This window comes from Sipha flava, unplaced genomic scaffold, assembly GCF_003268045.1.
Source record: "Sipha flava isolate LNK unplaced genomic scaffold, YSA_version1 275_pilon_pilon, whole genome shotgun sequence".
Classification (NCBI taxonomy): domain Eukaryota; kingdom Metazoa; phylum Arthropoda; class Insecta; order Hemiptera; family Aphididae; genus Sipha; species Sipha flava.
Genome location: NW_020272940.1, coordinates 622,156 through 640,521, shown reverse-complemented (window position 1 = coordinate 640,521; position 18,366 = coordinate 622,156). Strand labels below are relative to the sequence as shown.

At 34.5% G+C, this 18,366-nt stretch overlaps 1 protein-coding gene across 1 annotated transcript in view; it reads left to right on the top strand.

The window, feature by feature from the left end:
• Positions 1-1,993: 1,993 nt before the first annotated feature.
• LOC112685421 (ABC transporter G family member 23) overlaps positions 1,994-18,366 on the top strand; it is a 47,524-nt gene continuing 31,151 nt past the window's right edge. The window contains exon 1 of the mRNA XM_025557285.1: positions 1,994-2,438. Within this exon, the coding sequence (XP_025413070.1) occupies positions 2,386-2,438 (53 nt within the window). The 5' untranslated portion in view covers positions 1,994-2,385. The remainder of the gene's footprint in view (positions 2,439-18,366) is intronic.

Below are 18,366 nucleotides of genomic sequence, written 5' to 3'. Positions count from 1 at the left end.
TCACAAATATGAAAAAATCTAACGATGAGTAAGAATGGTTGAAGAATGTTGTTAATAGAGTTTCATAAAATATTAATTTTTTACCTATATTAATATTATTTTCGAACCATCAACTTAAAACCTAAAATTTGATGTAATATTATTTTCTCTGTATCTATGTTTTGCTGTCAGTCTAAAATTAATCATTAAAATAGTTCGATTCTCTAGAGACGGTAAGTTTTCTAAAATGTTATGGATGCGCTATTACGTAATAGTCTTGTATCGACATTATTTTTTCAATTGCTTTCAATTCACCGTTACATCGGTTACTACTATTTCAAACCTCACCGTAACACAACATAAATCCCAGCGGTCGGGTTTTTTTTAAACACGTTTTTCCGTAAGGCAATCTAGACTCCAAGTGATGAGTGTTGTAAGCGTAAATCGAAAACAAGTACGAATTTGAATATACTCGTACTGTCGCATTTTCAATACCATGACCAATGTTCCGACGGCAAGACGGTATATACGGAATGGTTGTGATGATTTGCTGTACAATTCGAATTTATCTATGTGCACGCGCCTAGCAGCACATTCGTATACGTTTATTGAAGAAACAGCAGCAGCTATAACCGTGGGGTTAGGTCACAGCGTATTTATCATGAGGAACACGATCGTATCATGTAGTTTGATACTGTAACACGAACACTAATTAATATTAAAGACCTAAAACGTCCAAGGTTTGCCAGAAATCGTAAACGATCAGCGATTTGAATAATTTATCGCTGATGGGCATGCGCGTGCTTCCGGGTCGGCCCCGAGACGGCGCTGTACGATGTCCATCTATTCGGTCGGTCGGACGATACCGTATTTTCTGTTGTACCGGAGCGAATGTGCGGATTCGTCGTGATCAGCCATGTACGAAGAGATTTTGCCCGAACCTAACTCACGACTATAATTGTTATTACACGCGGAGCAGTAATACGTTGTAAAAAAAAAGAAAAAATGAAACCATTCGCTCGTGTCCGATCATGAGTCTTTGGTAGTAAAGTAAACGTGTATCAGGCGTTTGATTCAGGAATATTATTTTAGATGAGCCCACAAATATAATCCCCCAAAAAAAATACAAATTAATTTTTATTTACATATTTATTTTAAAACGCATTTATTTTATACAGTCGTTAATACTAGTAAAATGTATACATTTGTATTGAAAAATGCTATTTTATCGATTTATCACGTGCAAATTCAATCAGAATTTTGTTGGGATTTCTTCATCAATTCTTTTTCTTTTCTTTTCTATTTTTCGACGTATGTCAGTTCTGGGTTGTGTAATCGTCGTAGTTTATCTGTTGTAGGTTTTTGTTATTTTCATTATTGAAAAACTCTATTTAGTTTTAGCACCGACAACTGGAATTACTGAAATTCGTGTGTAAACTTCTTCCAAAAACCCACGTTTTTAATTATGATTACATTTCCGCAGAGTTTGAAAAAAACCTTTGTTTTTATACAAATAAGTTTATGAAAAGTACACCGGTACGTAAAATTCAGCTGTTCCGCGACTACCATGCCGAAATTGCACACAAAAAAATAAAATTGATAAACTTAGTGTTTGGAAACAATCGTTTGGAAAACAACACTAAAAATCGAAATCATTGAAAGTTTTAGGCGGATCCGCCGGTGGCTGGTGCACGTTATACAAAATTATGTACGATAAAAAAAAAAAAAAAAAAAAGTGATAGAAAGAACGCGAAGTACGAATAATCGTAACGATAATAACATAACGATGGTAGTAATACCTAACGGGTGGTAAAAAGCGAACGGAGGCGCAGGAGGACGACCATCGTGGAACGCGTCGCGCGGCAGGAATGTGTCGCGCACGTGAACCGGTACACCCGGTCGACCTTCCCCGGACGTACGTGCGCGCAAGAGTGCCACCACCGCGGCGACGATTCCGGATCGTTGGAAGCCGCTAACGAGTGAAAACGAGCTGGGCCCGCGCGACCTGCCGTCGTAACGCGCACCACCAGTACACGGACGTTCGCACGGTGCACACGCGTTTATTGTGTTACGGACGTTGTCGTTATTATTATTCTTCCGGCACGGACCGCAGCGAACCGGCCCCGCTGTGCCCGCGCGCGTCAAATCGTTTCACTACTGTCGCGTCGCTGACACTCGTGTGACTGCCGTCCGAGGAGAACGTTAACCGTACACGCCAAACGCCCAGCGCGCCGCAAGCACGCGACACACCAACAACACACCGGTCAGTGCGTTTCTACGCGCGAGCTTACGAGTGGTTCCGTCGTTTTTTCGAAAACCGACCGCGGTAAAACGGATTTTCGCGCGCGACCAACAACCCGTCGAGTGCGCGCGCAACCGTCAAAGTTCTTCCCCGAGATCGCCGGCATGGACGACAAGGACAAGATACGCAAGCTGTTCAGCTGGAGCTCTAGCCTGACGTGAGTAATGCGCCCTTTGGAACGTGCCCGACGGTCGCCGGACGATCGATCGATCTGACCGTCGTGCGGGCAACACGGTTCTCGTAAACGTTTTCGCGGAGCCCCTGGCCGGAAGCCGATTGCGGGTTACACGATTTTTTTACCGGCGCCTAGACGTATTTACCGTGGTCGTCCCGCCGGACCGCGCTTTGAACGTCGCGATTGTTCTCTAGAACGATTACTTTTCGCGTTTGTGTGCTGCGGCGTGACGCCCTGATCGCCGCGATCGTTCAAGTCTACGCGACCACGTCACGGCAATGATCATCGGCAACCGTTTCGAACACCGTATTACTATTATTATTAAAATCATAATCGTAGCGGTGAGTCCCGGGTGCGTTATAGTCTTTACTCGCGTTATTATCCTCCTCGTTTCGCGTGAAAATCTTTGGAATTTATTAATTTTTTCGTATTTTTCTTGTGGCAATGCTCTCACCGCCTCACGCGGTGTGTACGTGTTCGAGCGCACGACGTTACGCAACGGAAGAAGAAATCGACAGCGCGTCCGAAAGGGGGACGACCACCGCGCGCCGATACCGGTTTGTTACGCCACGGACGACGAGCGCGCCCCCACCACCGCCACCGGCCCTCGGGAAAGCTGGTTTCGGGGTGTCGGCCGTGAGACCTGATCGTTTTTTTCCTGTTTTCAAGACGTTCGACTTTTATTTTTTTCTTCTCCTTTTTCGCGCTCGCTCGTCGATCGATACCAAAAATACTAATTCACGTGCGAATCGCGTACGAGTTTCCTGTACGCATGCGAACCGGTCGCAAAAAAATAATAACGTTTCGTCGTTTCTGCTCGTCCGACACGTCGACACAGGCCAATTGGGAACCGTCCGAGGTGATGGTGTTCTCGGTGGAGGGAGAGAGAAGGGGGAAAAGACGTACGATTTAAAGTTTTCGCCGCTCGTCTACGAAAATCCTAGTGCACATCAGTATACTGATTTGCCTATACATTAATGTTCACGGCTCAAACACATCGTAATCGTTTCTCACAATATTTGTACCGTACTTGCACATGCGCATTATGTATTATTCTTTTTATGATTAACGCGATAAGTTAATTATGATCCTGGGTAAAATGACTATAAACAGCGATCACCACTCACAGTGAACGTATTTCAACGAAAACTGAATTTTATACCTAAATATTCAAAATTCTGTGATTTTTATTCTCGTCGCGCACAACTATAATATTGTTCCTTGGTACTTATTTAATTATTCGTAAATTAAAATAATTATTCGAAATTTCTCGGTATTGATGAATTATAGTAAAAACATAATTTTCCTTTAAACTAGAGAGCTGAATATTAAATCAAACACGAACCTGTACGACATAGCCATACGATTTGCATGCAATTTGTAACATCCATTTATTTTTCACCGATAAGATCGATAAGATAAAGTCAAATTTTGCAGTTGACAATATTATGCTCTCATCACCGGAAACCGATAAGCTAATAATCGGTGTCAAGGTTTGCTTGAAATGATGCATTCAATAACAATAGTCAAATATTATAGGTACACATATTTTATTGGGAATTCTCTTTTAAAACAAATCGTTAATGATAATGATTGGAAATTCCTTCTAATTAATTTTAGGTGAAAAGATCCATTAAAGAATATTATAATTTATGGTTAATAATAATATATGCGATATATATTATAACTCGTTGAATATTGTACGTTTTACTTCAGCGACCACAATAATTACAATTTTTCTAGATGTTATAAAATATCATACATTAAATACAAGTCTTTATCAAAATAGATTGAATTTATTTAAGTTCAATGCTATTCCATAAATTGTATTTACTATGCGAAAAAAGTCTGCCAGTGATCTGTTATCAGTAGTTTCGACACAAAATGAGGTTCTCGCTTTGGTAATCACAGCAGCTCATTTTTCAGCCACTCATGAAGGTCAATTCTCGTTAAAAGGGTCATGACCTAAACCTGTTGTAACTTGAATGTATTTATTCGGACTTATCCAAATCGTCATAATAATTTATTTTATTTAAAATTTATTCTGCAAAACAATTCAGTACATGGTATTACAAATTCTTGTAATTACTATAAAACAAACACTTTTTGAAATTTACCAATAATTCAACCTTATTCACTTGATGAAACATTCAATTTAAAATCGCTTATAGCTATACTAAATTTAAAGAATAACAAAGAGAGCCAAAGTGACATCGATTTCGATTAAAATCAGTTTATGTCGTGTGCGGATGCATAAGATCAGTATGTCATCAGATAACGGAAGACACTAAAGAACTGAAAGACAGAAAAAAGTGAACGTAAGTGAAAGGTTAAAGAGGATAACAAAACAAAACCATATGCAATAGGATTTGTTGTGTGGGAGATATAATTAAAAATATAACACATACTTAGTACTAGTTCACTACAACATGATTTGTATATGATTGTATAATAATGAATCTATTCGAAACTATAATTCCGATAGAATCGAAATTAAGAATGTATACACACCAACAAAAACATATAATATATATATAGCCCGGATCAATATAAATAACTTTTGGTTATCTACGTGTAGATAACATCAAACAAACTGTACCTTGTGCGTGTAATATTACAAAATTTTATTTTTTATTTCATGTAACCGTGAGTCATTGGTATATTTTTGGAAATGTAAATCTGTTGTGCAACTTAATAACTTTATTTCTTATATTTAAGAATATCCTTCATTTACTTTAATTTTTTTTTTTTTACCACCAATATTTTATTATAAAAATCTCAATTTTAAAAACTTAACCCTAACTTATGTTATTTTCATTGAATTTGATAACAGCTGTTAATTATTTTGATTTAAACGCTGATATAATATTTTTTAACAACGTTCAGTTATTCATACAGAATTTTTACTACAACCAAGAGTTCAATATTTTAACATGTTCCGCAGTGTCTTACAGGTAGAGAAAACTGATGGTATTTTTTTTTCATATAGATAACCACTAACGTATATACTTTTCGCGTATTTCCATCTTTAATATATTTCACAGGCATAGCAAATCTATTTTCACCGTTTTTAGACGTTAAAATGTGTTATTTAGATTTCTAAACAAAGCAGTGGCATATACATAACATTTATGATTAGTAGATCATTTACAAACAAATCATTATTTTTTTTACACTTCTAACACCCTCACACACTAAGAACATTATTTTATAAAATTTAAAAAAAGACCTAGGAGGGATCTGACCCCTATCTCCCTTTGTATACGCCACTGAAACAGAAAATAATATTCTTTGTTGATAAGTATTTAGATTGCTATTTTTTCTTTACTTTATTTTTAAGTCAAACACATAGTCAAACCATCATTAGTTCTAATACATTTACGTAAAAGCAAATAACATTTAAGTACACCAATGCCAGTTCGGTGACTCAATAATTTATGTGAAATCCTTAACAAATAGACATATGGGTAGATTACTAATTATCAGACATAAAACAGTTGGACTTCGAAAACGAACTCTTATATCACAATAAAATACTTCAATAGGTATTTCATGTAAACATACAAAAAATACACAATGAATTACGTATAACGAATAAGTATGTATATTATGTGTTTGGTGTATAGAAAATTATACAATATATCTTCATATCTCTATATGAAGTCGTATTAATGAGCACTTAATAGAAATGTGTGGTCAGTTGATATAATACTGATCCAAGATTGTAATAAACTGACCTTCAAGGACCGTCCACAACGCTGACGTCATGATTTATACATGTAATCGAATGCAATGCCAATCAGACCGGAAAAAAATATTGTTTTATCTAAAAATGTCACCAAATAATTTTGATTTTGTTTTAGAAATTAATTGTCGAATACTTTGGTAAAAACAACACTTATGGTTACGAAAAATCAATTTAGTTGGAGTTAAAAGGCTAAGTTCGTGACAGTGAATTCAAACGATAATTGTAATTCAATCATCATGTTTGATATTATTATTATTTCACCCGGGATTTGTTAACATACTTTTCGACCCAACGCAGTGAATCAATTTGAAGGAATCTGTATTTAGTGTACTAATGTATTATGTTATGCTCCTTGTTTGAATGACACAAGTCACGGTAATATTTCCCGAGAAATCGCTATTCACCAATATGTACACAGATAAGATTAATACAAAACAGAACAATGATAATGTAGGTCAGTAAACAAAAGTTCTTTTTATAGTTTCTTTTGCCAGTTTTCATCTAACTTTTATATTATAATATAATATATTATAGTGCTGTAGATTCTACAGTGTAGAGCCAATGTAAGTAATTATGATCACAATTCATATTCGTTAAATCTAAATATTAGAATTTTGCGATATAAAGAAAAATAATAATTGCTCACGACGTCCTTGTCTATTTCGATTTAATTACAATATTTCCTTAGTAAACACATACTCCTGTATAACAGCATTATATGCCTTAACCATTTGTTGATGACTATAAATTCTAAAAGACGTTTTTATTGATTTTAAATCTATGTTATAACCTTCGTTTATTTTAGTGGTTTATTTATTTATATTTTTATATAGGTACTCCAAACATTATGACACACTATAGTATGAGTGTTTGCAATTTGTTTTATTTTTAACTTTATTCAGTGACATTTTCTTTTATATACAAATTCATTAAGCGTTAGAAAAGGTTTGTAACATTTTATTCTTTTTATATCAAGAGATAAAAGTAAAAATAAACTAACCAAATACCTATAAATATGTTTCTACATATATATATATATAAATTATTATTTATGTTGCTTGTAATTACACTTATAACACACACCTGTGACATAAGTTATGTATTATTATAGCTGTATAATAATTATATTTAAAACTTTTAGTTATTATTTTCAAATTAGTTACAACACGGTTTATCATTTTAATTTTTTTTATTGATATTCTAATTTTAGAACTCTGACTGAACATTTTATAAGTCATATTGATATTAATTAAAATAAAAATGAATGCTTATGTGAACGACTGTAGTAACATAACTAGTATAAGAATAAAACGTGCAAGACAATTTAACAAGTTACCCACATACATATTGTAATGTCTTATATTTGATGATAATATACCTCAAATAATATGATTTGAAGGTTAGAGATATTATTTTAATAAACGTTCGTGATCATAACATACCTAGATATTAAAATTATTAACATTGTATCCGTTTTTACACATTAGGTAACTAAAATATACCATTTGTGCTAGCTAATTAAAACACTCGCAATAATTACTGATTTAAATTTAATTGTATAGAATGATCAGGTTAATAAAGACATCATGCACTAGAAAAGATTTTATTCGAAAATCTTAATCTAAACACAATGTAATAATTCAAACTAGTAATTTTCGCACTGAAAAAATATATTCCATGGAACAAAAATTATTTATTACAAAAGTATAACTTATGAATGTCTAATTGTTATGTAAAAAAAAAAAAACAACTACATAACGCCTTATTAAATAAGCCGACGGAATGTTATAATCCGAAGTAATAATAAACAACCTTCGTACTGAACCAAACTAAACATAAAATAAATACAGATGAGGACATCCATTACAATAGATGTCATAAATGGTTTTATGATTTATTATTTTTATATATACATACACAAGTGTAAAACATAATAAACATTATACACAGTAATTTGGTAAACGTCATCAAATTTGATTAACAACCGTACACAGTCAAGTTGAATAATTAAATTTGATTTACGTCGGACTAAACGGCATTTCCTCATTCCAATAAAATGAAACTTAATCACGCGTCTCAGTGTTAACATTTGGCTGAATCTTCAATATCACTAAATATGATAGCAACCATCGGCCAATGCATAATTGGAAACAAACAGTTTTGATTGATTTTCTGCTAATGAAATTGCAAAACGTGTAAAATGTAAATATCATTTATAATAAATTATAATCGTGTGAATAAACTATGTATACATATTTAAGAATATTTTACGATTAAACAAAACATTTTAGAAACAAACGTTTTTCGGCCAACTTTCATCGCGCATATTAAAAATATTAAAAAAAAATACGACATTGTTCTTTAACCGTTGTGGTTTATTATTTATTTTTTGTTTATTGAAGTACCTATACGTTTCAGCTGACACCTTAATAAACAATCACGTTGGACAAACATGTTACATGTCTATACATAACATACCAACGACGTATTACGAGAGGGTCAGGGCCAATTATTTTACGGATAATTATTCATTTTGTCTCTTTTGCTTCTCGTTTTGTTTACTTATACGAAATTCTACGTGTTTCCTGAACTGCCAACGCAAAGTATTTACGTAGTATAATCATAAATATAATTTTTAATCGTAAAACATTGAATTAAAATCTTACATCGCACATTATTACCATATTAAGTACATTTCGTATACATTTATAAAAGAATAATTACACTCTATAAAGTATATTATTTTATCCAAGAATATTTGTGAATAATAATAAATTTACAAATAATTCTTTTCTTAACCCCAAAATCGATGGATTTCTAAATAAAAGCTCTTTATCAAATTTAATAACTTAAGTGGATCTCTAAAATGTTTAGAAATATTTCTTAGAGTAAATATATGAAAAATTAAAAATCTAAATAAATATTTAGAAAATAATACTTTTATTCTCTTTTTTTATTTTTTTTTTCACCTTATTTACTACATTTATTTTTCTTAAATCTGAATCGTGCATGACGAATTATTTTCGAATTAAAAATTTAAAACATGAACTTACATCTAGGTTCTTTAAGGTTAAAATATCTTTAACTATAATTGTATGTAGAACCACGTAGATGCTTATAATTTACACAAATGTGTTGTATTTTATGTGTACATGACTAGAAGTTCAAAACTAATAATTACATAAATTATATACCAATTGAAAACATAATTATAATATTATTATGCTTAGGAATATTTTTTTATTTTTTTTTATTTTTTTGTAGCGAAAGCGAAATGCTTATAATTATTTTCTTAACAACAGCTAGGTATTTTAATAATATTGTTTTGCGAACATCCGATACCATTATAGTGGAATAAAGTAAAAAAGAAACACCAACCGCATCGCGTAAGACGTTCGATCGTCATACCGCAGCTGCAGGTTTATTGTTTCACGACGTGTTTACATGGTTAAATCATAATAAAAAACTGAGCTTGCTGGTTGTTGACCCGAAAACTGTAACGCCGGATGGTTCATTTACAACAACAAAGAGAAGTTCGTTAGTCGATAGCACTGCATTTTCAATCAGTTTATACAGGGTACTTAAAGGACACGATTACGAACGTTTATTGTTCGACAAGTTGATCGCGATGAAATCGATAAGTTTTTCGGTACCGAAAGCAAACGGTTTTGACGTGATCGCCGCGGATCGTAATAATATCGGTTACGTATAACCCGTATTATACAACAATACACGTACGAGCCAGTGACGTACCAAACCGGCCCGAAATCATTCTTAACTTATACCGTAGATTTATTTTATCGACCCGGTCGAAAATCGCATTCCAACCGATCGGCAAACATTACGCGTTGTAAACATTCCCAAATCGTAACATTGCGCGGCGGCCGCCCGAAATGTTCCATTTTCGATGTCGACACGATTGTGCGTACCACGTCCGTGTTCGTCGTGCGACGATCTGTTTTCACGACACGCACGCAACGCCCGACAATATTGTCACAACATTATTTACGGCGTGTGGCGTAGAAACCGTTTATACTGTACACCAGTGGCGTATACAGAAAATATTTTCGGGAGGGGCTACTATGGACAGAGTTAAATTACCACTGCTATCTATGAATTACTAACAAGACACAGTAGGTACTACATTTCATTTACAGAATGTCCCAAAACGATTTGACGTTGGATGCAAATTCTAAATAAGCATAAAGCATCATTAAAATACGTTTAAAATAATTTTGTAAGTCTTTTAAAACATTTCGTGGGGGGGGGGCTGTAGCTCACTAGGCCCTCCCCTATAAACATCACTACTGTACACTACCGTATGACCTCCGACGAGCGTACGGAATTTCGTCGAATGCGATGCGGCCGCGTGTTATGTAAGCGTAACACAATGACCGTCGGACGTCGCGTGCGAGAGAAGGCGGCGACCGTCGCGACGATTGAAACGTTTCGTTTTTTTTTTTTTTTTTATTTCGATTTGCCATAGCGATGTTATAACAAAAAAAAATAAACGCTTATGACCGCGCATTGTCGTCCAGACGGCCACGTGAAAAAGTCTATGTGCTGCACGTGGTACGCGTTTCGGCGATCGTACGATTGGGGGAGGTTTGACCCCATTGAACCTTCGTTCCGAGTATGTGTGCGACCGCCGGTGCAGCGGACAATAATCGTCCTGCAGCGGTGACGACGTCGAAAACCGCGGTCACGGCGTCGAGTTAGTTGACCCGCACGCATACAATCATAGTGTACATTATTAGAGAACCCAATGAAAATACTGTTCTACGATTGGCTGTAATCCCAATGAGATAACGACTTCGCTATTAATTATCTGAATTTCATAAATCACGAAAATTATCAGTCATCAAATTTCTGAATTTTGAATATTTTAAAGATGTTTTAATGCTTTTAAAATTTTAACTTTTATTTGGAATTTGAAATTTGACAAAATTATATTTCCAAAAAAATATACAAATGACATTGTTGAAGAAATTGGGAATACCGTTAACATCAGATCAAACATATCGTGTATGGAAGATATCAATAATTAGATTTCTGAATTTGGGGAGTTAAATTTTAATCGTTGAAACTATTACTCCAGTATTCCGAATGACCAACGAATTGTTTGCTAATAAAGTCTTTTACAGTTTTTATTTTTTAGATTTTTACAGACTGAACAGTTGTACACAATTTTAATTTATGTTATTTGTTGATATGATTATATTATTTACAATTATTTCTATTATTTTTTATTTTTACTTATCATAACTAACAAATTTTTTTTGAAACAATGTTTTATCCTGAAATAAAAATTTGATATTAAATTTAAAATATATAAATTTATCTACCAAATAGAGATACCAATTAATATATTAAATATTTTATATATACTTTAAGGGTCTTATAATACATAACAGCATTTATTATTTTATATTTTTATTAGTTATTAATTATTAAATATTTTAATAAATAAATAATTTTTTTTTTTTGGAAATATAATTTCCGTGAAATAAAATTTGATAACTGATAACAGATAATTGATACCGAATGTTATCTAATCCCATTGGGATTAGAGCCAATCGTAGAACAGTGTTTTCATTGAGTTCTCTAACAATGTACACTATGCTTATATGCGACCCGCACGGCGATAACATTCCGATTAACGGCGGTGATGAAAAGAGTTTGAACGCTGCGATCGGACATGATTATCATATTTCCGAAAACAACGATAGAACTGTTGAGGATTGTATTTTTTTTTTCCTTTCAGCCAAGAAAACCGAAAATGGTATAGTTAATTGGGAGGGGGAGGGAAACGTCTTCCACGTCGTATCGATTAAAAATCGTATTTGAACGCTGCGCAACGGTCGTACGTTTACAACTGCGCTGATGTTGTTGATGTGATTTCGTGGAGCGACTTCCTCGAGCGTATCGCCGCGTAATAGTACAAACATTTCCCAGACGAATGGCGCGGGAGACGCGCGCGCGGCCACACGAGCTACGGCGGCTAAAAAGTGAAAGTATTCGGACGTAGTGACCGTGAAGGTAATTCGATAATAATTCGTTTTTGAGGCAACGCGCACGCGCACACACGCACTCATGTCTATGGCGAAAGCTCTTTTTTTCTTCTCCCGCGTGTTGTCACACGTTTGTTTTTTCCCTTCGTCTTGTTATGTTATAGCATTATTACATATTATTATTACTGTTATTGGAATTACGGTCCACGCGGCCACCGACGTGATTGTTATTGCTTCATCGCTTTATTTTTCCCCGGCGACGACGAACTTCTGCACCGAAGTCCTCCGTCCGCGGACCCTTCAACTCGGTTTTACGTAAGATTTGTTTAACGCCGTCCGCTCAAATGCGATATCTTAATTTGCGCGGAACACACTAAATATTATTACAAAATACGTATCGGTACGTAATTCCATCTGAACGGCATGCAGCTTGCACGTCAAACGAAAACGCGGGTACGGGTTCGCGGTCAAAAAAAAACGAACACACTCCGTACAACGCGCGTTCGCCGAGGGGCCGAGGGCGTACACAAGTTCAGTACGAAAATTCCGTTTTGCGCTACAATCTCCACCGAAAAGCTTACATCATCATTATTACCATCATTATCATCAAACTTCACGTCCATAGACCGTTTGAAATTAAACACTCGAAAATATTGTGTCTACGTGTTGTGAAGCGCTGATTTTGGAATTCCAATAGGTACCTACGCGTCGTTTCCACATTCGTCGAGGTTCCGCGGTCGTTTTCTGTGTAACTGTTCAATACCTATGCGATTGTAATTTTTTCCTCTCCATCATCTCCTTGTAATTGGCAAACAAAAATGGTCGATAAAAATTAAATTGTTATTATAACCGTATGTTTTTTCGTTTTGATCGGTTTAGTCAAAACATCGTACGAATTATAAAGGTTGTAATCGCAATTGGTAGAAGAAGAGACAAAAATATTTGTCAAATTGAAAACCTATTTAGATATTTCTAACAAGTACAAAACTGTTTATTGCAAGCGAAACAATTTCCTCCAGTCGAAATAACCGAATTACAAAGGCTAAAAGAGGGTTTTCATCAATCGTGCGAGCACTACACTATACACTTGAAATAATGACAAATACGCGTTCCTTTGTAAGGGTTCGACCTCATTTTGCCTCAGTTTTCTAAAAGAATATTGATTCAAACACACATAAACCATTGTACACATTGCGTATACATTATTTATAGTTATACAAACTAAAGCAAAACATCTTGTTGGCGCTACAATTAAAAAAAATAGCATTTGTATCGTATAACCAGTTTCTATTTAGGTTACATTCCATTTTTATATAAATACGTACGCCCGTATTATTTTATTACGAACCTCAAAATTATAAAAGTTTTAATAAAAATTTAAATTTTGAATTAATTTTGTATTTAATATTACTATACAACAATTATTCCACGTTAAAACGTTAACTGCGTGGTATTGCTTCGTGGAATTAATACTTGTAAATAAACCATTCGTAACTTAATTCATTCAATTATTAATCTCTGAAACCAATCTTATGTCACTGCGATCACACTTAACCATATTTATATTACGCACTACATAATTTATTCCAAATGTCCCATATGCGTATCGATATTATAATGTAACAGTGTGTATACGCGAACACAGTAGGTCCACAAGAAATCGATTTATGTAACAACTCGAAGAAACCATAAATACCAACTCATTCAAACTTGATAATATTCTTCGTTCTCCTTTCCTCAAGTCAAACACACGTATGGGTTTCACAGTTCATTGACAGTGATGTCATACATTTCAAAAAGTTTACAGTCTACAAAACCGAAGAATGGTAATTATTTCGATACGAGACGCGAGTCTCAAAATCGGACTTTAGGTTTTTATTTGTATTCTAATACTATGTAACAGAGGTTGCGAACCTTTTTTAGGTCAAGTGTCAAAGTTTTTCAATCAAGGTTTTGAAAACGTTCATGTGTCCGAAGGAAATTATATTTTCTAAGAATGAAAATAAAATTATAGATTAATCACATTATTTTTATTAAGTAGGTATATATTTTTTTATAATGTTATAAACGATGTTTTATTAAATATCCTTGAAATTTATTTTATATTTTTAATCATTTTATACTGTTTCTTAGGGGGTAAAAATTTGGTGTGTAATTTGTTATTATTAGTGAAACACAAGCAGTAATTGTTTAATCGGTCAAAGACTTCTTTTCTTCGATTTTAACGAAATTGGTTATGGAGAATAAACTTTCACGAGCATAAAAAAATTATCGACAAAAAAATTGAAAGTATAAGGAATATTATTACTTTTAAAAATTTAAATAAATTGTTTCTTTGAATTTTTTACGTTTATTTTTGTGCTATATTTTGAATTATTTCAATTTTTTCGCGTGCTATATACCTAAAAATTCCATGTTATTTTCGTACGTAGTACATGAGTTAGTCCTAACACAAGACAAAATATAAAAATTTTTCTAGAAAATATTATTCTTATTGAGTAGCAGTTTACACGTATAAAATCCAACGTGAAACGCTATAGGCGGTAGACGTGGGTTCTGCTCGTCCAGACTTGAGTTCATAACCCTGAATGTTCACAAATCAGCAAGCGGTTTCAGGGCTTTCGTCAAATGGGTTATAATTTTAGTTAAATCGTAATATACCTGCTGATCAGCGAACATTTTTGTTGGAGAGATGGGACTCGAAAAAGGTTCGAAAGGCCTAAATCCCTGTAGGTCCGAGCGTTTGTACGGCTGGTGTTACGCATACTGTTTCACCGTCCCGCAATAATGTGGCGGATGCAGTGGAGCCATGTGCGTTCCGTGTCGCATTATAAATCTTTGCTCCGCCACCGTCAGCCACGCGTGCGTCCGGGCTGACAACGACGTGTGTGGCGCGCGCGTACGATTTCCATTCTCGGGCCAGGCCGGGAAAACGCGCGTTATCACGGAAAGTGGGTCAAATGGTTACATTTTGTATTGTCCGATTTTGTCGGTGCACTGCGACCCCGGCACCATCGCCGGAGAACGTTTTCCACCGAGAGGGAAATACAATACACGTTGTATTATACGTTGTTTATACGTATTATTTATAATCTATTCGTGTACGAATGTACGCCGTGGACAGCGTGTGTATTTGATTGTGTGTGTGTGTGTGTGTGTATGAGAGAGAGAGAAAAAAGAGTGAGTGAGTGGCTGATGGTGAGAGAGAGGTAGAGAGAGAAAGATAGTGAGAAAGAGAGATAGAGATAGAGATAGAGAGAGTGGAAGAGTGGAAATGACTTGGAAAATAATATAATCTTTAATAATTCGCCGCGTCGACGGAGACCTTCACGCACGCTTTCACCCACCGCTACGGACGTGGCCTTTGGAACCACAAGCTTATTAATTAGACGGGCCGCGTTTATGTTGACTTCCGTGTAACGAAAAATTTACTGTGGATTTTTTTTTGTCCCGTCATCTAGTACGTACACACTTCGAACACTACAAAGTATACGATTTATGAGTCCATGTTAAAAATTTCCCTTCACGCAACCATATGTCTAAACCCTAAGATTTTGTCATAAAATCGTACTAAATTTGATAATATACATCACCCCAAGTGAAGATGATCGATTAAAAAACTTGTCGAAAGCTATGTGTTGGATATCATCATATATTTAGGGCCTCCACACGAGTTTTTCTCAGTGAGGCCCAGTAATCTTTCGATATTAATTTAAAACAAAAAAAAAAAAAATAAATACGTTTTTATAATATTTGCTGTTTGTCCACTTGAAGAATCATAATAGTTTAATTTTTGAATTATCACATTACTCGGGAATAAATTATAAAAATAATTAGTAGCGCAAACAAAATATTTCTATGGACATTAAAACCTGCCGATTAAACATGACATATAAAAAGTTCACACCGTCTACAGAGGGTGTGAGAAAATACATTTTTAAACACATTAGCTGTACAAAATTGAAAACCGTAATTGAAAATATTTATGTAACGGAAGAATAGCAAACTTTTAAACCGCTTAATACTTACATGGCGTAATGCTACAACATCTTATCTGTTTAAACGTAGTCTGAAAGGTTTCGTAAAAGCTCAGTTTAAATAGTTCTTAGGCCCAACGTGTGTGGAGCAGAAAATCAATTTTAATCGGTTTTCTTTCTTAATTTCGATCAACAATCGATGTTAAGGTTTCCCGCGGCATGTATATTATACAGTGTACACCTGGTACACATGAAAAAATAAATAAATTGGGCTTTGAGCACCTCTGTCGCCGCCATATATATATTAATATGTTTTTATGTATGTATACGATCGTCGTAATTATATTATTATACAACTTGCATACCAATAATGTCGTTTTTCGAATGGCCACTGCCGTCGGTCCGTCGATCGGTCGTCGCCATCGAATACCGCATTGACTATAATCATAATTTTATCGAAATAATGTATTACTTGAAATTCTACATACGCACAAGACTTTAGTCACGCGAATGTCGTGTCTATTATTTTTATTACTATTATCATTATTTTTGTAACAGTGTGCACCACGTGATAACAATAAAATATGGGATTCCATCGAAATGTAATATTATAAACATCGAGTTGATGTTATAATGCCTTCATAGTCCATAATAAAAATGTACAATGTCAGCGATTACCGTGGTCCGTATGGCCACGTGGTGAGCACACTTCCGTCGGAGAATATCTCGTTTTTTTCGAATTTTTCATCAAACGGGTTATGCGCGATCTTGCAGCAAGTACGGGTCAATAATTCATAAATACCATCGGGTCATACACGAAAATAAACGGACAAGACGATCCGCGGTTGACCATATTTGTTCTTGTATAATATTATAATGAGTAGACGGGTAATCAAACGAATAACTGCTTGTAGTTAACCATTTGACCAAACACTTCCACTACCATATCTTTTCGTTCTGATCGGACTGATCCGTGTACAGATTTCAAGCTGATGACGTTGTCTTATCAATTTTGCGCGCATAACTATCGGATTTTTAATCGTAATGATATACAGTAACAAAAAGAAAGAAGAAAAAGAAGAAGGAATAATACAGAGCTCGAAATTGTATTCCAATCATAACTAAGGTGATAAAAAAGCGAAGACTCCAATGGGCAGACCACGCTTGGAGGAGCCAAAATGAATTAATTAAAGCAGTGATGGAACAAAATCCGCAAGGTAAAAGACCGCTTGGAAGACCCAAATCAAGATGGGAAGACTTAGACGAAAAGAATGTGCGATCGCTAGGGGAGGAACAAATTGGAAACAAAGAGCAATGGATAGAGAAGGACGGAGAAGTGGTAGTGAGATGGGATGATCTTGAAAAGCCTTTTTAACCGTAGAAAAAAAAAGTACAGCATGATCAGAAATACTGGAGATTGATGCAAAAGAGTTTTAAACGATTGTCTATGACGTGTATTTCCAATCACTGCGTTGTTCATAATTCCAAAAAGAAACAAACTTGAGAAAATTCTAGACACAAACGCGTGAAAACTGACTACAATATTGTCGTGAAGTTTAAGGCGTGTTACATTCTAAATTATATTTTACACATTTTATATTCATGCACGTAATATTTACACAAGATTCGGGTATCAAGTGTATATCCCCTCTTCACCTCTATCACCCATTCTATCTTTCTTTTTTAATCGGTAATAGTAAACAAAATTCTATCTTCGATTTACGCTTCTAATACGGATTACAAGTTTATTAGTGTAATGTCACTGCATGTTGGTCGCATTGATCACGTGAGTGTTTGGTCTTATACAACACTTTTTACAGTTGTTGTCAGTTAAACGTATTAAAAGTGAAAATTATTCAATGGTCTTGGACAAAACAAATATTGTGCAATCTAATATTTATTTTCGTAATTAATAATTATACACACATATATATATGTAATTTCTTGATAATAATGACAATATCATATGGAATTTAAATACTCAGGAATTTTTACAAGGAAGTTAACACTTTTAACAAATTTACAAAGGTCGGACGAAGTAAATCTCTGCTAATGAGATGACGTTGATAATACACACAAACATTTATACATTTATACGTTTACTGCATAATATATAAACGGATAATACTTTGATAATCATAGATTGTTTTTTATTTAATACGCATGCGTTATTA